General features: G+C 42.4%; 1 protein-coding gene across 1 annotated transcript in view; it reads left to right on the top strand.

The window, feature by feature from the left end:
* Positions 1-27,825, top strand: part of LOC134569254 (hsc70-interacting protein-like) — a 92,947-nt gene that overhangs the window by 22,316 nt on the left and 42,806 nt on the right. Inside the window, exon 2 of the mRNA XM_063428169.1 lies at positions 17,768-17,825. Coding sequence (XP_063284239.1) covers positions 17,768-17,825 — 58 coding nt within the window. The remainder of the gene's footprint in view (positions 1-17,767; positions 17,826-27,825) is intronic.

Below are 27,825 nucleotides of genomic sequence, written 5' to 3'. Positions count from 1 at the left end.
ATAAATCCCTGAGTTAAGAGGATTTTATTCAGCTTCCTCGTTGTGGGGGCTCTATGTGTCGTGTTGGTTTGAACTGCAGTCCTTGAGGATCTAGCGTTTAAATGGTCATCCAAAATAAAATTTGTGTCCCCACCCATGATCACCTCCCCTAGCTTTTTACCCTCTATTTTTTGGAAAAGCATATCTAAGAAAGCCGGTTGACCGCTGTGCGGACCATAGATGTTCACTAGTGTGAAATGTGCGTTGTTAATTGTGCATTGAATTATCAGGTATCTGCCATGTTTGTCTGTATGTTTTGCCACCAATGTGAAAGCAACATCTTTGCTAATAAGGATGGAGACTCCCCTTTTCTTTTTAGCATAACAAGAGTGGAAGTTATGCGGGAATTGTGGGGAACTGAATTGAGGTCTGTGGCCCCATTTGAAATGCGTTTCCTGATAAAAAGCTATATGGGCTCGAGCTTTTTTTGCTTCCTGTAATGCTAGGCGCCTCTTGTGTGGGGAGTTTAGCCCCTTCGTGTTAAGTGACAAAATAGTAAGCACCATTGTGGTGAACGGTTCTAACAGCTAACATTAGGCTCCAGGCTCCTTTACAGAGTAACTCAGCTTCCTTTTCCCACATTGCCATAACCTTCTAACCCTCTCATAAGACACATTAGCATACAAGTCATACCAGCCATCAATATACATTGTTCTCACTGAAAGGCAGATTAGTAGTAGTTGGAAACAAAAAATACACAACAATAAACCAAAAATTAACTATATACAGGTGTCCCCCAATTTTAGATAACCGCATCTGAGTGTCGATCAGGGACAGAACGTATTGACAGTGTGGTCGTTCCACACCGCATCGGCTCTCTAACGAGCCTGGTGGGGACGTGGGTAGGAGAATAACAAAAGTGTGCGTGCCAAAGCCTCGCACAAAGTGCCGCTCAGCCCGGCCTGCTAAAAAGTAGCAACAGCCTCGCGGTTAGAAGGGCACTACTGTGCTTTCTCCTTTCCTCTCCGTCTTCCCTTTTCCCTTTTTTATCTTTTTTTTTTTTTTTTTTTATATATATATTTTTTTTTTATATAATGCAGCGCTAATGAGGGATAAAAAAGAAAGAAGACAGGAGTGTCAGTTTGTCAGTATGTAATACTACACCCTTTCCGTGGTTCTCGGCAGAGCTTGGGATCGTCATTTGACAGCTCCAAAGTGATAGTTCACTTAGCGGGTGCCACCTTCTGCCAATCCCCTGTGATTCTGGTAGTCGCCGGCTCCGGATCCTTGGCCACTAATGCCTCTGCTTGAAGAGGAATATTCCACTGAAACATTAGTTTTCTTCCTTCTTCTGGTGATGTAACAATCTTGTCTGAGCCATTCTTGTGGATGATGAGACGAGTAGGGAAGCCCCATTTATAAGGGACCTGCACTTCTCTTAGTGCTTTAGTGATGGTACCAAAGGATCTCCTTTTCGCGAGCATAGCTGGCGATAGGTCTGTGAAGAGTTGGAGGCCCGCATATTTCCCTGTCAGGCGCGCTGGATCTCTGGCCACTTGCATCAGCCTCTCCTTAGTACCGAAGAAATGGACTCTGACTATAGCGTCCCTGGGTACCGCCGCCGGTATATTTCGTGCTTTCATGAGCCTATGAGCTCTATCTATCTCCAATTCTTGATGGGAAGCCTCTGACAGCAGGGTTTGAAATAGTTGTATCAAATATGGCTTTAAATCCTGGGCCCTGATCTCCTCTGGGATACCGCGCAGGCGGATATTATTTCTGCGTGCTCTATCTTCCATATCTGTGATCTTAGTGTCCAGTGCATGTAATTTTGCAGAGAAGTTGTCATAGGCATCAGCCAGATTATTGTGAGCCTCTATAATCTCCTCTGTTTTATCTTCTAAGTGGGCTGTTCTTTCCCCAATAGCTTGGACATCTTTCCTTATGTCTGCAGCTAATTTCTGGAAATCTGACCTGATGGTGGTTTTTAGGTCTTCCAGTAGCTTAGGGATATTTGTTTCCTCAGCTTGCAGTGTCGTGGTCCTCGATATGGAGGTGATATCACTCCGGCCAGACTCACTGCGTTACGATTCAGAGTGTGGGGAGCGTTCTCTGCCGGCGCCATCTTGGGAGCGCTTATTTGGCGGAGAGAAGGCCGCGATTTGCAGAGAGGGCGTTTTACCCTTAGATTTGCGAGCGTTTTTGCTCGCCATGTGAGCTCGAGGGTGCAGACAGTCGGTAAGTGTTGTTTGCTGTTTGTAGCCGTTGCTACCTATGTGGATTCAGGCTGAGTTGCCGTTTGGCTAGCGGAGCTCTGCACTTATGCGTCCGTTTTCATCCCGGTCGTAGCCACGCCCCCTTATTTTATTTTTTTATCTGTATCTGGGGAAATGAGTGTTAGCAAGATTGGTAGTTTAACTCAATGCACATCTTGTTGCATGTATGGATGCCTGGATGTACCCGTCCATGGTCCATACCTCTGTGATGGTTGTGTGCGAGTGGCTTCTCTGGAAGCTCAGATTGGAGATCTTGAGAAGCAAATCGCAACTTTGAGGGAGATCGACAATCTTGAGAGGAGTGTGCTGCTGACTGAGCAGAGTTTAGTGGGGACAGGTAGTGGAGAGGGAGGAGATATGACAGATGGGGAACAGTCATGTAGCTGGGTGACAGTGGGGCGAGGAAGCAGGGGGGGAGGGAAGAGGAAAGGGCTAGCTAGTCCTGATTTGGTGCAACCTAGCAGATTTGCCCGTTTGAGGGAAGATGTTGGGAGCATCAGCTCAGGAGTAGCTGTATTAGAGGAAGCTGTTACTTCTAACAGCCGAGATGACAGCCCCTCTAGTACGGGTGGGGATCAACATGTAAGGAAGGCAAGACAGGTTGTGGTGGTAGGGGACTCTATCATTAGGAGAGCAGATAGGGCAATCTGCCACTCTGATCGGCTCAACCGGACAGTTTGCTGTCTCCTGGGTGCTCGGGTCCGGCATGTTAATGATAGAGTGGATGGATTATTGGGAGGGGCTGGGGATGACCCAGCGGTCATGGTCCATGTTGGTACCAATGACAAAGTAAGAGGAAGATGGAAGGTCCTAAAGAATGATTTCAGGGAATTAGGTAGCAAACTCAAGAAAAGGACCTCCAAGGTGGTATTCTCTGAGATATTACCTGTGCCACGTGCTACAGTGGAAAGGCAGCGGGAGATTAGAGAGGTTAATGCGTGGCTGAAGTCTTGGTGCAGGAAGGAGGGTTTGGGGTTTTTAGAGCACTGGGCCGACTTTGCGATTGGGTACAACCTATATAGTAGTGATGGATTGCACCTAAACGGAAGGGGGTCTGCAGTGCTGGGGGATAGGATGGCTAGAAGGTTGGAGGAGATGTTAAACTAGTAGTAGGGGGGGAGGGTCATAGCAATCTACAAAATGGAGATAGGACAGAAAGGAGATGGGCTTTAGAACAGTATAAGGAGGGGCAAGTTCAGAACAGAGAAGCTATGTAATGTTGGTAATTCACAAAATAAACAAGAGACGCATGATATTAAATGTATGCTTACTAATGCAAGGAGCCTAAATAACAAAATGGGGGAACTAGAGGCATTAGCATACACTAAACAATATGATATAATAGGCATAACTGAAACATGGTGGGATGAGATACATGACTGGGCAGTCAACTTAAATGGGTACACATTATTTAGGAAGGATAGGAAAAACAAGAAGGGTGGTGGGGTATGTTTGTATGTCAACCATGATTTAACCCCTTAAGGACCAAACTTCTGGAATAAAAGGGAATCATGACATGTCACACATGTCGTGTCCTTAAGGGGTTAAAGCCAAATCTTAAGCAAATTGAATGCGATGAGGAAAATGTGGAAGCTTTATGGGTAAATATCTGCTTGGGGGAAAAGAAGGGAAACCAACTATTGGTTGGGATATGTTATAAACCACCTAATGTTAATATTGACGAGGAACAACAGCTGTTTGAGCAAATTGAGAAAGCTGCAAATCTTGGTAACACTTTAATTATTGGAGATTTTAATTACCCAGACATAAATTGGGACATAGGGACTAGTAGCTCAGCAAAGGGAATTAGGCTTTTAAACTTGTTAAATGACAACTTTAAATGACAACAAAGCACCAACTAGAATGGACGCTTGTCTGGACCTGGTTTTAACAAACAACATTGATCTTTTGACCAACATTCAAGTGGGTGAGCACTTGGGAAATAGTGATCACAATATAGTGTCCTTTGAAATAAACTCAAAAAAACAAAAGCACATGGGGTATACTAAAACATATAATTTTAAAAAGGCCAATTTCAATAAGATAAGGGAAGCTTTACAATATATTGACTGGCATAAACTCTTTAGTGAAAAGAACACTGAGGATAAATGGATCATCTTCCAACAAATATTAGAAAGGTACATTTCTCAGTATGTACCATTGGAAAATAAATATAAAAGAAACAAATTAAAACCAATGTGGCTTAGTAGAGAAGTAAAACAAGAGATTAAAAATAAGGGCATTTAAATCAGACAAATTGGATGCATCTTATAAAAGATATAAGAAAGCAAATAATGCGTGCAAAAAGGCAATTAAACTTGCTAAACTTCAAAATGAAAAAAATGATAGCTAAAGAGAGCAAAACCAACCCCAAAGCATTTTTTTTTTCAAACTTGATTTTTATTGAAAGATTTTCTTCTTTTTCAATAGGTAAGGGGTATGGGATACAGAAAAGAAAAAGGGAACAGGGGAATAAAAAGGTGGATCACGGATCCGCAAATTTTATACAGTTGTACATGTCACAGAATACACATTACAGATATTGTACATTGTACAAGATGTGCCACAGATTGTATTACAGATTATATTAGCAATTTAGGGGTAGTACATCATAGTGTCCTATATGAAGATTTCTACAATGTAGCTCGTCTAACGGCATGCCCCATCTCTATCTCCTATTTATTCTGTATGTCTGAGGTTCCATTGTTTCCAGCTATAATGAGCATTTTGCGTTTGCTTGGGTGTGTGTGCAGACATCAGTTCGTAGTTTAGAAACATTTGAATACTTCGATGCAACAAAGTTAATGATGGGCATGTGTTTTGTTTCCAGTGATTGGCAATGAGGTGACGCGCAGCCATAATCATTATTGCGAGTAATTGTTTATCAGGTTGGGATATGTCTTCAGGCATAACTAGAAAGAGGCATACCTTCGGCGTTAGATTTAGTGTTTGGGAATGAATCTTGTTCTATAGGTTTTCAACCTCTTCCCAGAGGGGGACAATAAGAGTACAATCCCACCAAATGTGGGACATAGTGCCTATGTCATGGGCGCATCTCCAACACTGATTCGAGGAGCCCGGATAAATTCTATTAAGCCTATCTGGCGTTAGGTACCACCTAAATAATAACTTCTTATGGGCTTCTATATGGGAGTAGCAAGAAGTTGTTCCTTTTAACGCTAGTAATGATTTTAACCATTGGTCATCAGTAAAATTTAAATGAAGTTCTTTTTCCCATTGGGACTTGAATTTAAAATCTGGAGCAGGGAGTTGTTCATACAATGCTGAATAACCCATAGATAAAGTTTTGTTTTTTATTGGTGTTTTGTGGCATCTTTCGTACAATAAGAGTAGGTTCTTACTGGGGGTTTGCTCTTTTTCCACATTCTTAATTACCTTATCTTCTATTATGCTTTTTAATTGGAGATAGGGGAATATATAAGAGTGGGGTAGTTTGTAGGTGGATTGTAATTCTGGGAATGGTATGATGTTGTCATGTTTGCATAGGTCATTAATACGTAGGATTCCTAAATCTCTCCATTTTCTCAGTGATAGCCAGGGAGAAATCGTGTTTAGCGAAGTTAATGGGGCCCAAGGTAAAAATTTATGTTCATTTTTGCTATTCCGGTGCAGGTAATCCCATGCTTGAACCGAAAATTTCGATAGTGGTAGTAAGGAGCGCGCATTGTCTCTGAGACTTTTGGGCGTCCACATATGATCTGTTACTGAGCCCTTCGGGTTGTACTCATTTTCTAAGTCTACCCATTGTATCATATGCTTTGGGGCATGGAGTTTAACTGCCGTCTCCAGTATAGCTGCCTTCTGGTAGTGGAGAATATTGGGAACTCCAAGTCCCCCATTTTTTACTGGGGTCTGTAAGAGGGACAGTGGTAACCTTGGTTTTTTCTGCTCCCATATATACATTGTAATTGTGCGTTGTATATGTTTGATTAGAGTAGGCGACAATGGGATCGGCAACATCCGAAACACATATAACAGCTTTGGGAGTACCACCATTTTAACTGCGTTGATTCTACCTAACCATGAAAGCATAACTCCTTTCCATTTATGAAGTAGTTGCTTACACATTAGCGGTAGAGGAGATAGATTATGTGTGATTATGCTCCTAAGAGTGGATGCTATTTTAATACCTAGGTATGTTATGTGTGTGTGCCTCCAGTCAAAGGAAAATCTTTCTTTTAGTGCTTGCACATTGTGTGATGCAAGTCGTATTGGTAGTGCTTGTGTTTTAGTCCGATTCAGCCTATAGTATGAGATTTCACTATATTCTTCTAGAATGCGCATGAGGTGGGGGAGTGATTGTGTTGGGTTGGATAGAGAGATCAGAACATCGTCTGCAAACATAGACAATTTGTATTCTTTGTTAGATATGTGAATCCCTGTAATTTCTTTACTGTTTCGTATTTTGTATGCTAAAGGTTCCAATGACAACACAAACAATAGGGGCGATAAGGGGCATCCTTGGCGTGTGCCATTCGTTATCGGGAAGGGCGATGATAAGAAACCCGCATTTGACACTCTAGCAGTGGGGTTGGTATATAAAGTTAAGACTCCTTGTATAAAAGCAGTAGGAAATCCAAATTTTTCTAGGACCTGTGTCATGTAGCTCCAGTTTAGTCTGTCAAAGGCCTTCTCCGCGTCCAGCGCTAAGAGAAGGCCCTCCATGTTCTTTGATTCCATATGGGAGAGAACATTCAGGATTTTTCTCGTATTGTCCGAACCTTGCCTATTTTTGACAAATCCTGACTGGTCGTTATGAACGATACGTGTTAATATGTTTTTCATTCTTTCAGCTAGAATTTTCGCATAGAGTTTTGTGTCACAATTTAGAAGCGATATGGGTCTAAAGTTTTGACATAGTGTAGGTGACTTGCCCGGTTTTGGCAACGTGGATACATGGGCTTGTAACATCTCGGCTGGCATATTGCCTGTAATAAAACAGTGATTCAGAAGCATTGCAAGAGAGGGGATGAGGTTTGTGGAGAAAGTTTGGTAATATATGTTAGGCAGGCCATCTGGGCCTGGTGATTTATGTGCTGGCAATTGGTTGATCACATTTAACAATTCTGTTTCGGTGATCGGTTGTATTAGAAGGTCGATTTCTTTTTGCGTTAACGTAGGAACTTCAACTGAGGACAAGAATTCTTGTATGTGAGACACAGATGGGGTATGTGTGTTCGTGTCATCCCGAAGATTATATAGTGTTTTATAATATTGCGCAAATTCTTCCACAATATTTTGGGGATTGGTCACTTTGCATTTATTCGGAGATAGCAGCCAGGCCACCCGGGAGTTAGCCATGCGTGCTTTTAGCTTGGATGCCAATACAGAACCAGATTTGTTCCCATGGGCAAAAAATTTGTATTTACATCTCTTCAATATATAATTGGTTTTGTTTAAGTCTAGTTCATGTAGTTTATGTTGGAGTTTCCGCAGTTCACTATATTGTTGCAGTGTGGGGCTCGTCTTGTTGGCATGTGTGAGGGTTACTATGTCTTTGATGAGGTTATTATACGTTTTTTCTCTTTCCTTTTTTGCGCGGCTGGCATGTTTAATAAATAGCCCCCCTACTGCCTTATGCGCTTGCCAAATTATATCTATGGAAGAGTGCTGAGTAGTGTTTAATTCAAAATAGGAATCTAGATCGTCTTTGATTTGGGTCAGGATCTGGGGATCTTTCAGGAGCGTTTCATTGAGACGCCATGTACCTCGTCCAATGTTGGAACATTTCTCTTGTATTGATATAGTAATTGGAGCATGGTCGGACCATGTTATTATCCCGATGTGTGCTGTTTGTATGTTCGGTGTTGTGGATGTATGTATCAGGAATCGATCGATACGAGAATATGAATTGTGTACTTGGGAGTGGAACGTGTAGTCTTTATCTGAGGGATGCAATACTCTCCATATGTCCAACAGTCCTGCTGTGTGTATTACTGATCTGAGTTGTGCCGCTATATTAGAGCGTTTTTGAGCTGATGCCTTTGCGACAGAGTTCTCGGAGGTTGTATCTAATCCACTGTCTAGTACAAAATTTGTATCCCCTCCCATGATTAGTGTCCCAAACGAGTGGGATTGAGCCAACGAGATTATTTTGTTTGCATAATCCAGTTGGTTGTCGTGGGGACCATATATATTTATAAGTGTATATGGTGCATTGTTTATGAGACATTGTATAAGAAGGAACCTACCATCTTTATCCCGTACTATTTTATGGGTCGAAAAGGCCACATCTTTGTGAATCAATATAGATACTCCCCTTTTCTTTTTACGGTATCCTGCGTGAAATCCCGTCGGGAACGATTTGGAACTAAATTTAGGTGCACTAGATTTAAGAAAGTGGGTTTCTTGAAAAAAGGCGATACTCGCTTTTTGCTTAACTGCTTCCTCTAGGGCTAGTCTCCTTTTGTGGGGGGAATTTAAGCCTTTAGCGTTAAGGGACAGAATGGTCAAAGCCATGGTTGATGTTGATATGAAATCTGTGTGTCTAGCACCTCCTCACAATCTTTGTCCCCTTGTATTATATATATTGATACCTTTAGGCGTCGTCTATAGATTAGGGTATCAGAGTTTGACCTATTATGAACTGCATATTTTATCATGTATATTGCCCCTGGGTATATGCACGAGACAAATGTCATGGCGGGGGGTAAACACGCATGTGTGTATTTGCATTTGCTAATAATCAACGAAAGTTGTTCTACATTGGTACATGAAAGCGTAGTCCGTGACGGGGGGGGATGATATGGGAAAGATAGGGAAAAAACAATCAGCCATAAGGCAACTATATACATCAGGACATGCCAGAACATAATGTTCGGCATTAGAACAAAAAATATCGTCCCAATAGAGCCAGAGTGGGGGAGGGTAATTGTATATAAAACGGTTGACCTCTGTTATCTTTAGACTGTGCTTGGATATTAATGATTCTAGCTACCACTAGTTGGTCCTTAGGTGTTCTCATTAATCTCTTATAGTACAGTCATAATTATAAAAATAACAAAAAATAAAAACCTGTTATTGATTTGTTACTTAGTGAGCAAAGATGCGTCATACAGATGAAAACCATAAACATATTAAACATATCTGATATATTGATCAGGGTATAACATATGGTAACCAAATTAGTGTGCACAATCAATCTCACGTGTCGTCGTGGATCTTCATTTAAGATAGCAAGTAAGTTAGTGCCGGCCGGCGACTAATGATGTACAGTCTCATTTGTGTTTAGCCATGTGAGTCCAATCTTTAGAGATTTTCGTGGGCGACCTGCGAGTATCTTTAGTATGGGCCTCCTCTTCTGTTAGTTCGACAGTAATGCCCCAGTCTTTCAAAAGCTTCATCCCGTCTGGTATGGACTTTATCTGGTGATCTGTGCCGTTTTTCTTAAGAAGGAGACATGTGGGGTAACCCCATTTGTAGGGGATGTCGGCGTTTCTCAGCGCTTTGGTTATCGGTACATATTCTTTACGCTTCATTAGGGTAGCAGCTGACCAGTCCACAAATAGCTTGATTCCCGTATATTGCGCTGGCATGTTGTTGGTGTTCCGTGCTGCTCGCATAATCTGTTCTTTAGCCGTAAAATGATGCACCCGAGTGATTACATCCCTGGGTACAGATGGTGCTAAGAATCTGGGCTTCGGCAATCTGTGGATGCGGTCCAGGCATAGATCCCTTTCAGTAAGTTCCGGGCATAGGGTTTTAAAGAGGTCTGTGGCGTATTCCCTCAGCATTGATGGCCCAATATCTTCAGTTATTCCTCTCAGGCGTATGTTGTTGCGCCTGTCTCGATCTTCATGGTCAGCTATTTTTGCTGTGAGGAAGGCGACTTTTTCTTCCAAAGAGTCATAGGCCCCTGCTAGTGTGTTATGGGCCTCAATTATTTCCTCTGATTTGTCTTCCAATAAAGATGTTCTTTCTCCAATTGCTTGGATATCTGCCCTTACATCCCGGGCTAGCTTAGAGAAATCTGCCTGAAGAGATTGTTGCAGCTCTTGCAGCATTCTGTGAATAGTAGTTTCAGATGCTGGTAAAGTCATTCCCAGCGAGATGGAGGTGCTGTCACTCCTGTCTGAGCACGCTGTGGGTGATGAAGGGCCGCCGGCGCCATTTTGTGGAGACCGTCGCGGGGAAGTAAGTGCCGCGATCTGCAGCGTAGCTGGGCGCATTTTGCTCCTTTTTGCTGACCTTTGTGCCATGGTGCTTTCAGAGGACAGGCGGTTATGTTTGGTAGCTGATAACGGTCAGTAATGCGGTTCTAATCGCTGTATATTGTATACCCTCGTTGGAGCTGACGGCTCACACAACCATTCCCTCGAGCTGCCAGGCCACGCCCCCCCAAAGCATTTTTTAAGTACATAAATTCCAAAAAACAAAACAAAAATGAAAGCATAGGTACACTTAAAACTGAAACGGGGGTGTTAGTTAATGAAGACCAAGAAAAGGCAGGAATTCTAAATAACTATTTCTCCTCCGTATATATTAAAGAAGAACCCATGGCGATAGATGTGCAAATGATTGCTACTAAAAACTTGCAGAATAATTGTAATTGGTTAACTCAAGACAATGTGCTGCAGCAACTAAAGAAAGTTAATATAAACAAAGCTCCAGGGCCTGACGGTATCCATCCACGTGTACTTAAGGACCTAAGTGTAGAAATAATTGAACCTCTGTTTTTATTCTTTCAAGATTCTTTTCTTTCAGGAAGTGTTCCGGAGGATTGGAGGAAGGCAGATGTGGTTCCTATATTCAAAAAGGGTTCAAAATCCTTGCCTGGAAATTATAGACCTGTGAGCTTAACTTCTGTGGCTGGTAAAATATTTGAAAGGTTATTAAGGGATAGTATTCAAGAATTCCTTGAGAAGAATATGGTTATCAGCAAAAATCAGCACGGTTTTATGAAGCACAGGTCATGTCAAACTAACTTGATTGCGTTCTACGAAGAAGTAAGTAGAAGTATAGATCAGGGTGTTGCAGTGGATGTGATCTATTTGGATTTTGCCAAGGCATTTGATACAGTTCCACACAAAAGATTAGTGTTCAAACTCAAGGAAATCGGTCTCGATGAAAATGCTTGTTCTTGGGTAGAACATTGGCTTAAAAACAGAATACAAAGAGTTGTTGTTAATGGTAAATTTTCAAGCTGGACAGAGGTGGCAAGTGGTGTCCCTCAGGGGTCTGTTCTGGGACCCCTTCTATTTAACATTTTTATAAATGATCTTGAAGACAGCATTGAAAGTCATGTTTCAGTGTTTGCAGATGACATAAAACTTTGTAAAATAATACAATGTGAGCAAGATATCACTTTGCTGCAGAAGGATTTAGATAGACTAGAGGACTGGGCACTCAAATGGCAGAAGCAATTTAATGTTGAAAAATGTAAAGTTATGCACTTCGGCGTAAAGAATACACAAGCAACGTATACCCTTAATGGAAGTGAATTAGGGATAACAACACACGAAAAGGACTTGGGAATTGTTATAGACAACAAACTATGCAACAATGTGCAATGTCAATCAGCAGTGGCTAAGGCCAGTAAGGCATTTTCAATCAGGATGTGGAATTCTCTGCCTGAAGAAGTGGTTTTATCAGAGTCCATACAGATGTTCAAACCGCTACTAGATGTATACTTAAAAAACAGAATATTCAAGGATATAATCTTTCAATGTAGGGTAATAACTGCTTGATTCAATGATAAATCTGACTGCCATTCTGGGGTCAAGAAGGAATTTTTTGTCCAAGCTTGTTGCAAAATTGTGCTTCAAACCGGGTTTTTTTTTTTTTGGCCTTTTGGATCAACAGCAAAAAACAAATGTGAGGAAGGCTGAACTTGATGGACGCAAGTCTCTTTTCAGCTATCTAACTATGTAATTAGGGTTATACAGTTTCGTGTTATCCCTGGATATGATATAGGGAATTTTGGTTTGGATATATCTGGATTTTAATTTGTGCGCCAACAATTTACCGGCCTTATTACCCATATGGTAAAAGTGTTGTTGCAATTTTCGTGCGTTTCTAATATATTTGTTTGCGTTTAGTTGGTGGATGGCCTCTTGCGTTTTAGCTATTTGCTTAGATATAGATTTTGAGGGGGAGGATTTATTGGATTTTTCCAATAACTCCAACTTTTGAATAAGCGCAATAATGGAGTTCTGGATGCGTTTTTTGTTTAAGGAGCCCATTTTTATGAATAAACCCCTGATGACTGCCTTATGGGCGAGCCATTGTGTTTCGATGGAGGTATGTTCGTTTGAGTTAATATTGAAATAGTGTTCTAATTCAGCAGCTATTGCTTTGTGGTTTACCGGGCAATCTAAAATGGATTTGTTCAACCTCCATTTACCCCGACCCTTGGCGGGGTAAGGGACCTCAATGATGGTTTCAATTGGGGCATGGTCGGACCAGGTGCGTTGTCCTATTGTTTGGCTAACCAGGTGTGGTAGTGTAGATTGATCTATGATACAAAGGTCTATTCGTGAATATGTTGTGTGGACATGCGAGAAATAAGAGTAATCTCTACCCGTGGGATATAAATTTCTCCAAGCATCATATAAGTCAGATGAATAGAGAAGATGGGAGAATAGTTTGCCAATATGTACAGACGTTTTGTTAGGAGGTTTATTGTGAATGTGTTGGGTGTCCAACTGGGGATCTAAGGTACAGTTGAAATCACCACAAATTATTAAATGGCCTTGTTTAAGCCGGGAAATTTTATTAAAGGCTTTTTTTAGAAATGGGTATTGAGCTTCATTTGGTGCATATAGGGATACTAATGTTATTTGTATACCATTCAAGTCTCCCACTAGAATCAGTAATCTGCCCGCTGGGTCTGCATATTGCTTATTTAATGAGAAAGCCCAGTCTGAATGGAAAAATATGGCTGCACCTTTGGTTTTGTTAGGTGCATATGCATGGAACCCTGTTGGGTAACGTGACAAATGTAGTCTGGGTGGGCCCCTTTTATGAAATTGAGTTTCTTGCAAGCAAACGATTGCTGCATTAGAGGCATGCATGTCTCTTAACACTTGACACCTTTTGTTTGGACTATTTAGGCCTTTAACGTTGAGAGACATAATTTTCATTGTATTACGAGTCATAGTGATGTTTTTAAGAAAAAAAAGTGCTAGTGGCGTAGCCATAACGAAAGATGGATATCTTAAATCAATGACCTGCAATCGGGTTGAGTGCGTGCCCTGTACTACACTACCCTCCATATTGGCCATAATGTGCACGTCTGTCCCTTTTACTTTGATGGCAATGTTTGTTACTTCCTCTGGTTTCATGTGTAAGAATACAGAAATTGTGGGGAACTGGGGAAAAAGGAAAAAGATAAGGGGAAACAACAATTGTACAGTTATCTCCACTCTGAAGGAGATGAGATAAGGTCATATAGAGAACACCGAGTGATGATCTCAAGAGGTGACCTAAAGTAAAATGAAGGGGAGGAGCGTGGAACTCCTAACGCCCTGATGGTGCGTAACTCAAATGTAGGATAGGAGAGAATGTACTCCCATAAAGGGGTATCTACGTGTCAAATAAGCCTGACCAACTCGTGGTTGGAAACATCAACCCTTATACATAAACATAAGAAGTAAATTAAATAGATTTGCATTCGGTGACCAGATGGGTAATCTGCCTTTTAGGAACACAATGATATAATGACAACAGTGGAATTGTACCCAGCTAGTAAGCCTGGGTTGGATTTACAACATAATAGTCATGTTCGGATCTAAGAACACTTATGATCAACTGGACTACATTAATTAAAGTTGCAACTCGTCTAATCTTAAATGGGAAGCCTGAATATCAGACGAAACCTTAAGGGTATTGTAACGGAGCTCCGTGTACCCCGACCGAGTACCCTCCCAGGGGGAGGATGAAATTAACCAATAACAGCATAGTACAGCCCACAGGTTCCCTCCCCTCAGATAAACAGTTAAACCAATTATTACATACAATAAAAATACAGTTTTCACATACACACTGTAACTTTAAAACCATACATTCAATTTCATTTTAAATTTAAAATTTCAATTTAAAAGTTGCATATTCAGACTCAGCATACATCAAACATAAACACTTCCAAAAATCAGCCAAATCCCTCCAGTGGATCAAAAGTTAGCTGGAAGTCCTTTATGACCGACCGCAAGCACAATTTCCTGCCCAAAACGGTCAATTTCATGCGGAAAAACGACTAAGTCCCATTTAGAACGGGACTTAGTCTCTGGAGCTGCAAGTTCAGTATGGGAGAAGGTAAGGGTCAGCGGTGTTCGGCAAAATGTGTAGCCGATTTTAGTTCCACAGAATCTTTAGCATACACCGCTGACCGCATTCGAATGACCAAAATGGCCGCCGCCACGTGTTCGGCTGCCGAATGGCGGCCACCCAACGCTCGGCAATTAACCTGCAGTAACCTCACAGCCTGGGAGGTAAATTGCCTGCACACTTTAACTTCTGGGTGGTCCGCCTGTGTGGTACTTGGTTCAGTAAGCCCTATTTACTGAACCAAGTGGGAGAAAGCCAGGGGCAAGTTATTTTACAGGTCTGGGGACATAGTCTTAAAGGGGTATTGTTCAGCAAAGTCACAATATGTCCCCAGACGGTTCTTAAAGGGCCATACACACCCAATAAATGTTAATAAGTTTTCAGGGGCACAATCTTCCAGGGGCCATAGTCATGAGGCAGGAGGCTGGCAAACATGTTTCTCCACAATCCAGGGAAGCAGGGCAATTTCTCATTAAAAGGGCCAGTTACAAATAGCGATTTGTAACAGGTATAGCACGTGAATGTGAATTAGCATTTGCATATGGGGAGCATATTTGAGAGAACCGTTGCTACACAACCCATAGCATTGTAAAAGTAAAGCATGAACACTTGTGCATGAAATTAAGCCGTCATCTAAACCTTGGGCTCAGGCAGACTTATGCGGTCAACATGCCTGTTACAGAAAACAATATAACATCATAACATGAAAGGGCAGCAATAACCCTAAGGTCGCCAGAGCATAAAACAACCATGACTAATAAATAAATAAAACTATGACCAGATGGTCGGGGTAAAAACGTGAGCAGTTGCTCTTATTTGTACTGCTATGCATCCCCGGAAAGGCCTACCATCGCCATAAAACAATCAGTTAACAGGTGGGTGCCGCTAGGCGAGGATGAAACCCACTATATCCCACCTGAGCATACCGTGAAATACTATACCAATATTGCTTGATACATTTAGCTCATGGTGATTTCGAAAGTTTATTTTACTGTAGGCTGTGCTCGTGCCATATGCCAGTCAGTTTGGATTTTCTTCGGAGAAATCTCCCCGGACGCAACTTGACGCTCTCCTGCAGCTCGCAAAAGTCCCCATTCTGAGAGTGTCTTCATACCTTCTTTAGGGTCGCTTATAATGCGGGTTGATCCTTGCCTCCAGATAATCAATTTTGTTGTGTAGCCCCACTTGTAATTTACATTGTTGTTCCGCAGCGTTTTGGTAATGGTGATAAATTCTCTGCGTTTCGCCATGGTGGCGGCTGATGAATCCGCAAATAAAGCAATTGTAGCATGCGGATCAGGAAGGGTTGCCATTTTTCTTGCTGCAGATAATAAGGATTCTTTATGCACATAATAATGAAATTTGACGATTATGTCTCTGGGCGATTCAGGAGGCAGCCGAGACGGCCGAGGAAGTCTGTGCATTCGGTCATAGGCCCAAGCAGAGTTGGGTAAATCCGGGACCAAGGCCTTGCATATAGAAAGAACATATGCAGGAAGAGCATTGTGGGAAATATCGTCAGGGATACCCCGGAATCTTATGTTTTGTCGTCTTGTCCTGTCCTCCAGGTCTGCCAATTTTAACTTTAATGCCTCATTTTCATCTGTTAAGGATTGAAGTTTGTCCACAACTTCATTATGGGCATTGCATAGGTCTCCTGTTTTATTTTCCAAATGGCTGGTTCGGTCGCCCAGACTTGTAATTTCCTTCCTTAGGTCTCCATCAATACGCTGAAAATCAGCTTTTATAGTAGCTCTCAGCTCTTGTGGCATTTTATGGAGACTCTTCTCCGTTACTGGGGAGTCTGAATACTTGGAGGAGGTCAAATCCTGATCAGAAACGCCGTCCAACATATTTTCTAGCTCCTCGCCGCCATCTTGGGTAAGTATGTGGCGTTCTTTTTTTCTTTGTTTTGGCCGGTTCATGAGTCCTCGGCTGTTTGGATGGAGACATTTTACTAAGCCTGTCCTGCCACAGATTTAGGGGAAGGTAGGTATTTGAGTTACCACTTAAAGTAGCTTGATTTGTAGCCGATCAGGACGGTATAACGCCGGAGCTCCTAATCCATGCGACTGACGCACCGGAAGCCAGACACGCCCCCCTCCTTATATCTTTTATAAAATGCATCTGGTTTGTCCGATTTAAATGCTTTAAATGCCCTTTTCTTATTTTTAATCTCTTGTTTTACTTTTCTAGTAAGCCACATTGGTTTTAATTTGTTTCTTTTATATTTATTTCCCAATGGTACATACTGAGAAATGTACCTTTCTAATATTCTTTGGAAGATGATCCATTTATCCTCAGTGTTCTTTTCACTAAATAGTTTATGCCAGTCAATATATTGTAAAGCTTTCCTTAACTTATTGAAATTGGCCTTTTTAAAATTATATGTTTTAGTATACCCCATGTGCTTTTGTTTTTTTGAGTTTATTTCAAAGGACACTATATTGTGATCACTATTTCCCAAGTGCTCACCTACTTGAATGTTGGTCAAAAGATCAACGTTGTTTGTTAAAACCAGGTCCAGACAAGCGTCCATTCTAGTAGGTGCTTGTACTAGTTGTGACATGAAGGTGTCATTTAACAAGTTTAGAAACCTAATTCCCTTTGCTGAGCTACTAAACCCTCTGTCCCAATTTATGTCCGGGTAATTAAAATCTCCAATAATTAAAGTGTTACCCAGATTTGTAGCTTTCTCAATTTGCTCAAACAGCTGTTGTTCCTCGTCAATATTAACATTAGGTGGTTTATAACATTTTTGGATATGTCGTTCCCCCAGGTGGGGGCTGTCGGGATCCCAACCAATAGTTGGTTTCCCTTATTTTCCCCCAAGCAGATATTTACCCATAAAGCCTCCACATTTTCCTCATCACATTCAATTTGCTTAAGATTTGGCTTTAAATCATGGTTGACATACAAACATACCCCACCACCCTTCTTGTTTTTTCCTATCCTTCCTAAATAACATGTACCCATTTAAGTTAACTGCCCAGTCATGTGTCTCATCCCACCATGTTTCAGTTATGCCTGTTATATCATATTGTTTAGTTAATGCTAATGCTAATGTTCGTGTATTTTCTAAACCTGATGTGCTATTATAGGGGAAAATAAAACCTAGATGTCCTGACTACAGAAATATTTCCTGTTTCAATGTATGTAGTTTTTATATGTATTTTATACATTTATAATTTTTTTTTTTTTTTTTTTTTTATTCTATATTTATATAGCCTGGGAGCATCTGTTCCGTGTCCAGAGACCAACGATTCATATACAGAAGCTAGTCAGGTAATTCTGCTGCTGTTAATATTTTACCCTGATGTTTACATTGCTGTTGTTACCCCATTTTACTAGTTCAATGCTGGATTAATTAGACTCAACTAATTTACATTTGTCTGTAGCCTCCTTACAAATTGGAGACCCCCCCTCTGTAGTGCTGCCAATTGAGTTGCGAAAGGGACATGCATCACAATTTTTTTAATTAAAGGAACACTATAGGGGCAGGAACAAAAACCTGTTAAAACCACCATTAAGTTGGCTTGTCCCCCCTTAAAAGGTAATAAAACGTACTGTATTGCCAGCTCCGCGCAGGGTCGCTGGCGCCGGCCAAGCCCTGCATCCAGTACTGGGTGAAGCTCCTCCGTCTGACGTCACCGGGGACCTCTGCAGTCCAATCACCGGCTTCACGGAGAATTGATTGGAGAGTTTCGCCGACTCAGATGGCGTGCGTGTGCTCTATATATGAAATGTTGGTCACCCAGATCGGGGCTATCAGGGGATGTAACTTTTGTGGGATATGTATGTGTTTTTAACCCCTTAAGGACAGAGCTTCAGAAGCTTGTCTTTCACTTAATGACAACAGCATTTTTTGCTGTTTGCGTTTAACTGCAATTTGCATTTTGCTAATTTATTGCACCGACACACATTATATACAGTTTTTTTTTTTTTTTTTTTTTTTTTTTTTTTAATTATTATTATTATTAATTTATTTATTTTTCACTTGACAGAGCTTAGGTGAACACAGTTGCATTTTTTTTTTTTTTTTTACTTTTTACATAAACAATAACTGAATATCATACATAACTTGTAAGCGCTTTATCATTATTATGTATAATAAACAATGAAAATCAATAAATGTGTCACATTTGTCGACCTCGAAAGTGGGCTTAATATAGTGTACAGTGTCTAGGTAGGTTTATAACCTACTTTTGCTTAGCATATTATAGTTTATGTTATCACCATGAGTATATAGAGATAGAATTAAGAAGAGTAGGAAGTTAAGTATACGAGTAAGGGGCAGAAGAGAAGATTGAGTAGAGGAAGAGTGCGGGGAAATCGGGGGGGGGGAGGAGTGGGGAGGGGATGGAGTCCTGCAGCGGTGCAACGCATCCATATACGTTATCTATGTCCGCGGTGGTATGTCCAGATCTCAACTGGGGTTCTACTTGTGTTCTGTCCTGAGTCGTTCCCCCCCCCTTTACGCAATTGGGTCAGGGTGGGTGGGTTTGTCATACCACGTCACTACTGTGCCATGGGTCCCATAATTTGTCGAAACTAGGTAATGTTCCCTTCAATCGGGCGGTTAAGTTGTCCATGAGGTGTATTTCTTTTAGGTTGGATATAACCCTTTGTATGGGTGGCAGTGTCGTTTGTAGCCAGACCTGTGCCATTGCCTTCCCTGCTGCTAGAGTGATCTTATGGATCAGTTTTTGTTCCCGCCGTGTCCACCCATCTACAGGTCGGTTCAGTAAGTAGGGCCGGCGCTCTGTGGAATATCCTTTCTATTAGGTGGCTATTAGGTTTCTATTAACCAAAAGGAGTGTGCTAGGGGGGATTCCCACCACATGTGGATATAAGTACCCTTTATTCCACAACCCCTCCAGCAAGTGTCAGTGGGTGTTTGTCTCATAGAGTGCAATTTAGCAGGTGTGGTATACCACCGAAACATAGTTTTATACGCCTGTTCCTGGTGGGTGACACACATGGATACCGAGGTGTTGGCCTCCCATATTTCCCTCCATTCCACTCCCTCCAGCACCTCCCCCAAATCTCGTCCCCATGCATCTGTGTATGTTAAGGTTCCCCATTCTCGTATTTCTGAGCAGAGGTGCGCATATATAATAGTGATGAGTCCTCGTTGTGCAATTTCTTTAAGACACATCTTCTCAAAGAAAGAGGGGGTACCTCGGGCTGCCTGTTGTATTTTTGGTTGTTGTACGTAATCCCTAATTTGCATGTACCTAAAGAAGTCTGTGGGGGTGAGGTGTGCTAGTTGTTGTAATTGTGCAAAGGGTACCAATTGGTCTCCGTTGTACATATGACAAATTCTTTGTATGCCCACCCTCTCAAATTCTCAGGGAGTTTAAAATTGCTGGGCATGTGGCTCTTAGGATAGGCCTGTCCTGCTTTGGGAGCCACATGTGATATTGTGGGAGATCTAGGCCAGTCATCAGGGATTCTAGGTCCACCCACGGTCTCTCCTCCAGAGGCGCGTGCCACATTGCCACCTGTGCCAGTTGGGCTGCTAGGTAGTAATAGTATAAGTGTGGCAGGCCCATCCCACCTCTCTGTTTGTTTATGTCTGTACAGGATATTCCTGGATATCCTATGGCGACGATTTTGCCAGATGAAGTTCCCTATAGCCCTTTGTAAGTGGGCAAGATCTGATTTTAGGATCTTTACCGGTAGTGCCTGAAAAAGGAACAATATGCGGGGGAGGACATTCATCTTAATGGTATGCAGGCGGCCTATCCAGGATATGGGTTTATCCTGCCACTTATCTATGTCTCGGATCAGGGTTCGTATAAGTGGGGCATAGTTGAGGTTATAAAGCTTATCCGGGTCACTCGGTAACAGTACCCCCAGATATTTGAGATGATCTTTAGCTATGGGTATATGGTAAGTGTCCCCCAATGCCGCCACGTCCCCCGCTGGGATCCCCAGCGGGAGAGCGCTGGATTTGTCTAAATTGGCTTTGTAGCTGGAGAAGACCCCAAATCGGGCAAGAGTTTCTTGTAATGCATTCATGGATTCCGTCGGGTCTGTGAGGGTCAGTAGGACATCATCTGCATACGCTGAGACGAGAAACTCACTGCCTCCCACCTTTATCCCCTTGATGTGCGGGTGTAGCCGTAATGCTTGTAGTAATGGTTCCAGAGTGAGCACGAACAGGAGTGGGGATAGAGGGCATCCTTGGCGTGTCCCGTTTCCCAGTTTAAAGGGTTCGGGGCTTGCACCAGGTGTTTTAACTTGGGCAGAGGCTTGGGTGTACATTGCCTTAATTGAGGCTATGTATCTGTCTGGGAAACGCAGATGTTCCAAGAGGCTGAATAGGTAGGGCCATGCGACCCTATCAAAAGCTTTTTCCGCGTCTATAGATACAACCAGGGTTGGCTCTCTAACTTGGTTTTGTCTCCATATGAGGTCGATGTTTCTTCTGGTGTTTTCGAAAAGCTGTCGGTCAGTTATGAACCCCACTTGATCTGGGTGTATCAGTGTCTTTAGATGAGGGTTGAGCCGGTCCGCCAGTATTTTTGCTAAGATCTTAATGTCTTGGTTAATCAGGGAGATGGGTCTGTAGTTAGTTGGTTGGGTGGGGTCCCTGCCTGGTTTTTGTAGGAGGATTATGTTGGCCATAGCCATTTCACCTTCCGCAGTTCCTCCGTCCATGAAATGGTTAAATAGTTTTTCCAGTCTTGGTGATAATTCTTCTCGGAATGTTTTATAGTACGACCTGTCAAAGCCATCCGGTCCTGGAGCCTTATTGCCCTTCAGTCCCGTGATAGCCTTATCAATGTCTTCTGTCGTGATGGGTTCGTTTAGTTGTGCTGATGCTACTGTGGGTAATTTCGGTAACTCCAAGCCGCCTAGGAAGGCTTGCGTGTTTTCGAGCGATTCGGCTTGCGCGCTCGTGGTCCCAGGAGAGTGGTTATATAGTTGTTTATAGTAGTCCGTGAAAATCCTGTTGATATCTATTGGCGATGTCTTAGTTGTCCCGTCAGGATGTTTGATCGCTGCCATGGGTGTCCGGTTTTGTCTGGGACGCAGGGTTCTGGCGAGCATTGTGTACATTTTATTGGACTTCTCGTAGTATGTCCTCTTTGTCCACGCCATTGCCCTAGCCGTATCATCCAGGAGTAGTTCCGATATGGAGCTCCTGACCTCTTTCAGTTGTTCATACAGTGGTGGTGTGGGTGCCGACTTATGTCTATGTTCAGTCTGTCGCAGAGTCTCAAGGAGCTTTTTCAGGGTCTTCATTTTTCTTGCTTTTTTTCTTGTTGCTAGTTTGGTGCACATGCCCCGGATCACCGCCTTGTGGGCCGCCCATACAATAGCAGGGGCCATACCTTTAGTGTCATTTTCTTGGAAGTATGTGTTGATCTCCTTCCGGATTTCTTTTTTGCTACGTATGCATAAACACCCGTGTCTAGTACGCCGTCAGAGTACTGTAGCTTGCTGTGTGCGTATAAACCTCTCGTGTACATTAATCTATCTGAACGGTTGAACATGCTGCGTAGGCCTAAAACACCTTGCGTAGAACACTCTAACATAACCAGTTGGCTTACTATGGAAGCATAAAGTACCAAGTGCGGAACATCCTATGAAAACAATATAACATGTTACGTAAGCATAAAGACCATGTGCATAATATTCTGTCGAACTCCTTGTAACCTGCTATGTTATGCAGAGAAGTCCTGCGCTGAGTATGCTACCCAAGCAGTCTTTGCTGCTACTGATGTATATAAACGCTCCGTGTAATAAGAACTGTCTAAACAATATAGCATGCTGCAAGGCCCGTGTGCATAGCAGTCCACCTCAAGACAATGTATGTCACTACGCATGTATGGTTACTATGTGCGGCAAATTCCATCCAATTATCCTGCCAGGGAATTACAAGCGCACCATGTGCAGTATGATTTTTCGGATAGGACAGTTTGTTGTGCATGCCCACATATTTTGTGCTCTTTTTAAGCTACCTAAAACCATAAACCATACCACGTGTGCATAAACCCCATGAGCATAGCATTTTATCTAAACAGCCTATCCCGCGATGCATGCATGCGCACCAAAAGCACAATATGTGATTTAGATAAGAGAGCTGGCTGCGGGGGCACAAGGGCCGTGTGCATAACATTCTATTTACAATAGAGAGCTTGCTACGCATGTATGCCCTCCTCGTACAGAAATACTAGTTAAACAGTGCATCCCTTTAGTCATGCATGAACCCCCGTGCACAATAGCACAGTCAAAAAGCTCAATCTACTAGGTAGGCAGAAAAAATCCACGGCTCACATGGGAGCGTATTGAGTCCCAGATCCATGACAATCGTTGCCCAAGCCATGACCCCAGAGTCCCAGAGGCGGGTTCCCGGTTGGAGGCGAGAACTGTGATATGTCCCCTGTGGCCTTAGTGAGGCCCTCCCTTCATAGCCTCTCCAAGCTGCCGGGTGTCCCTGTGTCCCGGCCTGTCCCTCCCCCAAGACTTCCCCTCCCCAAGTCCCCGTTATGAGGGGCTCCGGTACCGGACCGGTGAATGTGTGCCCTTCTCGCACAGGGAAAAAAAAGAGAAAAAATGAGAAGTAAAACAATAAAAAAAAAAGGCAACTGCGGGGCAAAAAAGGGTCCTGGCGGCTGCCCCACGCCTCCCTCCTTGACATATGCATCCCCACAACCCCCACCCCATCCAGCACTTGACCCCCCCCCCCCCCCGCCACTGCCACCAGGTTCACAGCCCTTGTGTGTGAGGGACACAGAGTTCCACTATACAGCATGTCCCCGTTACCTCACTCCCCGACGGTTTGCCATTCTACAGGTAGAGGCTGTTGTTCAGCGACACTGCCAAGCGTGGGGGGCAGTCTTGGTGGCGTCTGGATTCCCAGGTCTGCAAACAGCGCTGAGGCCTCATCTCCTGGCTGTAGGAAATGGGTTTTTCCCTTGTGGAAAGCCAGCAGCTTAAATGGGTATCCCCATGCATATCTTATATTCGCCGCTCTTAGTGCTTCAGTGATCGGTTTCCATTCCCTGCGGCGTTGCAGAGTAGTTGGGGCGAGATCTTGGAAGAGGGTCAGGTTGGCGCCTTGGTAAGTGATAGGGCCTTCCCTCCCCCGCTGAAGCAGCGCCTCCTTGGTTTGGAAGTGCAGGAATCTTATGATGATGTCCCGTGGGACATTCGCATCTGGTCGCCGGGTACGTAGCGCCCTGTGCGCCCTCTCAATGTGTCACATGTGGTCGGGTAGGCCAGGTAGCAGGGGTCTCAGGATGGTAGTGACTATCTCCGCAACTGGGCCCTCCCCTGTGTTTTCTGGCAGGCCTCTGAGGCGCAGATTATTGCGGCGGGTTCTTTTCGCCATATCTTCTATGGCTAATTCAGCTGTTGTCAGTCTTGCCATAAGCAGATTTACATGCTGTGTCATTGTGTTGTGAGTCTGGGTTGCCGTTTCTTGCCTTGCCTCCAGCTGCGCGGTACAGTCTCCTATGGCGTGGATTTCTCCCCTCAGGACCCTCATGGAGCGCTCTATTTCCCCTGCAAGGTAAGCTTTTACCTCTGCCAGGGTGTGCAGGATTTGCTCCGTGTCTGGGGACGGATTGTTAGCCCCTGGGGACCTCCGGGTCAAGGTGTCTGCCGGATCAGGGTGAGTTGCTCCGCCATCTTGGGATCCCGCCTGGCCGCCACGTGGAGTAGTGAAGAACTCCGCTACGGGGGCTGAAGCTCCTGCCTCCACGCCTTTCTTCGGCGTTTTTTTCCCCGGCCGTTTCTCCATCTCTCCCGGGCTGTTCAGATGGTAGGTTGGTGGGTATTGCAGTCGTTCTTGCTGGCTAATGTGAGCTATTTTCGGTGTAGAAGGAGCGGAGCTCTAAAGAAACGTGTCCAGCTCGCTCCGTGTCAGGCCACGCCCCCTCTATATACCGTTTTTTAAAGGACAGAAAGGGCTTTAATTTGATGTAGCACATATATATATATAAAAATGCTTATTTATTACAAAAAATACAGAAATATGCAAAAAAAAAAGTGCATTTTTTGTTTTATTTTACAGTTTTTGCAATAATAATGTGTACATAATTAGTGCAGGTTAAGGAAAGTAATTAAAAATAAATTCATTTAGTTGTTCTGAATTACAGAATATATAATGTGTCTGGGATTTTCGTTTTTTTTGTGGTATTTACAGGTCACAAAGCACAAGGAGTAAAATATACTTAATGTGGAGCAATTTTAGAATTTGGTATGTTTGTTTTGTAAGCTTAATAGCCATAAAAGAAACCAACATTGCCACACAAAAGTATATATTTATATAAAGTAGACATCACAGGCTATTTACCTAAGGTTGTTTTAATACTTTCTACGTAGCCATTTCACCGCCGACCTCTGCTAAATATTGGAGTAACATTGTGTTTTTTTTTTTGGGGGGGGGGGGGGGGGGGTTTGGCACGCAAACTTATAACAAAGAACTTCTCATGTGTATCAATGTGTGCTATCCCTGTACAAAGTTTTATTTTGTGTTCAGTTACATCTGCTGAGTACAACGGTACCCCCATTGTATGTCTTTGGCACTATTTTGTGAAGCTACAGTGCCATATAGGAGACCTGTCCTTTTCAGTACTCACAGTAGAATTTTGAGAGACGGATTTAACCCCTTAAGACCGCAGGACGTACCATGCCGTCCTTATTTGGGCGGCTCTAAACGCCGCAGGACGGTATGGTACGTCCTGGACGGTCTTACCCCCCACGTGGCCGGCTGAATATGGCCGCTGCAGATCGCGGTCGGGGGGCATGCCTGGCCCCCCAGGCAGCCCCCCTGTGCCTGGGGACTGCGGTCTGCAGCTTCCGATCGCAGTGACAGGCTGTCACTGCGATCGGTATTTACCATGTGTCAGCCGATTTTAAAATCGGCTGACACATGGAGCCGGCCGCATTTTCACTCTGCAGATCGCGGTCGGGGGACATGCCCAGGCAGTCCCCCTGCGGTCAGTGACCGCGATCTGCAGAGTATGATCGCAGGGAGAGGCTGTCTCTGCGATCTGAATGCAGAGACAGCCTCTCACTGCGATCAGAGTTACTATGTGTCAGCCTATTGGCTGACCCATAGTAACTGCAGGCAGGATCCCCCTGCAGATCGCGGTGGGGGGCATGCCTGGCCACCCAGGCACTCCCCCTGTGGCCAATTACCGCGATCTGCAGGAGGTGATCACAGTGACAGCCAGTCACTGTGATCACTGATCCTGTGTGTCAGCCAGTGATGTAAAATCACTGGCTGACACTGTCTCTGCCCCTCTCCTCCCCTCTTAACCCCTTAAAGTAAAAATAAAATAAAAATGAAAGCTAAAAATAAAATATACTTACATCATTTATATATATATATATATATATATATATATATATATATATATATATATATATACGCACACATTTACACATACACTAAGTGTAATTTAATATTTTTATATATAATTATATATATATATATTAATATCAAAATACACGTAGAAGGATATTGATTAAATATATACATAATTATAATTACCGGTGTGTGTGTGTGTGTGTATATGTGTGTGTGTGTATATATATATATATATATTTATCTCAAAATACACGTAGAACGAAATATATATATATGTATATACCCAAGTATATACGTATGCATCACTATATGTATAACTATATATAAATAAAAATAATAGTAAAAAAAATTATATATATATATATATATATATATATATATATATATATATATATATATATATATATAATAATTTTACATAATTAGGTCCTTTTATTAATTACAATTTGCAGGACCTGCCTAACAACCCAGGCCGAAAGTATAGGGAATTTAATTTGCTAGCACTATATTTAACCCTATAACTTTCCAAGACACTATAAAACCTGTACATGGGGGGTACTGTTTTACTCGGGAGACATCGCTGAATACAAATATTTGTGTTTAAAAACCGTAAAATTTATTACAACAATTATATCGTCAGGGAAAGTGAAATTTATTGCATTTTTTCGCGCACAAACGACACTTACACTGACGATATTTTTGCTGTCATACTTTTTACTGTTTTGAAACACACATATTTGTGTTCAGCAAAGTCTCCTGAGTATAACAGTACCCCTCATGTACAGGTTTTATGGTGTTTTCAAAAGTTAGTCAAATATAAGGCTTGCGTTTCAGTTTTTTCACAATGAAATTCGCCAGATTGGTTACGTTGGCTTTGAGACCGTATTGTAGCCCAGAAATAAGAATTACCTCCATAATGGCATACCATTTGCAAAAGTAGACAACCCAAGGTATTGCAAATGGGGTATGTTCAGTCTTTTTTAGTAGCCACTTAGTCACAAACACTGGCCAAAATTGGCTTTCAAATTAGTTTTTTTAATTTTTCACACACAAACAAATATTAACGTTAACTTTGGCTAGTGTTTGTGACCAAGTGGCTACTAAAAAAGACTGGACATACCCCATTTGCAATACCTTGGGTTGTCTACTTTTGCAAATGGTATGCCATCATGGGGGTAATTTTCATTCCTGGGCTACCATACAGTCTCAAAGGCAACGTAACCAAACTGGCAAATTTCAATGTGAAAAAACTGAAACGCAAGCCTTATATTTGACTCTAACTTTTGAAAACACCATAAAACCTGTACATGAGGGGTACTGTTTTACATGTGAGACATCGCTGAATACAAATATGTGTATTTTATTGCAGTAAAAGCAAACAGTATTATGACATTCACAGTTAGAATGTCACATAGAACTAAGGAAATTTTAAAAAAAAATCATATTTCTCTCATTTTTTTATATTTTATTCATATTACATTATGTTCCATACCTAAATATTTAATGTTAAATGAAAGCCCTGTTTCCCCTGAACAAAATGATATATAATAAGTGTGGGTGCATTTAATATGAAAGAGGTAAATTATTGTTGAACAGACATATAGTCAAAATCTGTGGTTTGTTTACATTTTTTTTGGTTCACAACTTGTACATTTGGCTGCGTTCTTAAGGGGTTAATGAGCCTATGCTTCCATTTGGGGTATTGTAGTTTGACTGTTCAAAAAAACCCCACAAAGCCCTACCATTTGTAAAAGTAGACACTCCAGGGTATCTCATTAGGTGCATTTTGTGCCTTAACATGCCCCCATTTTTTTACCATTACATGCCAAAGTATGTGGTAAAAAATAATTTTGTGCGTTTTTTACATATGGATTGCATTTGTGCTGGGCATTTTTTTTTATATTTCACATGTGCCACTAAGTTCAAACCCCCCAAATTATGTTCAGCTAAGTT

Source organism: Pelobates fuscus, chromosome 7 (assembly GCF_036172605.1).
Source record: "Pelobates fuscus isolate aPelFus1 chromosome 7, aPelFus1.pri, whole genome shotgun sequence".
NCBI classification, from domain to species: domain Eukaryota; kingdom Metazoa; phylum Chordata; class Amphibia; order Anura; family Pelobatidae; genus Pelobates; species Pelobates fuscus.
Note: the sequence above shows the minus strand (reverse complement) of the source record. Positions and strands in the feature narration are given on the sequence as shown.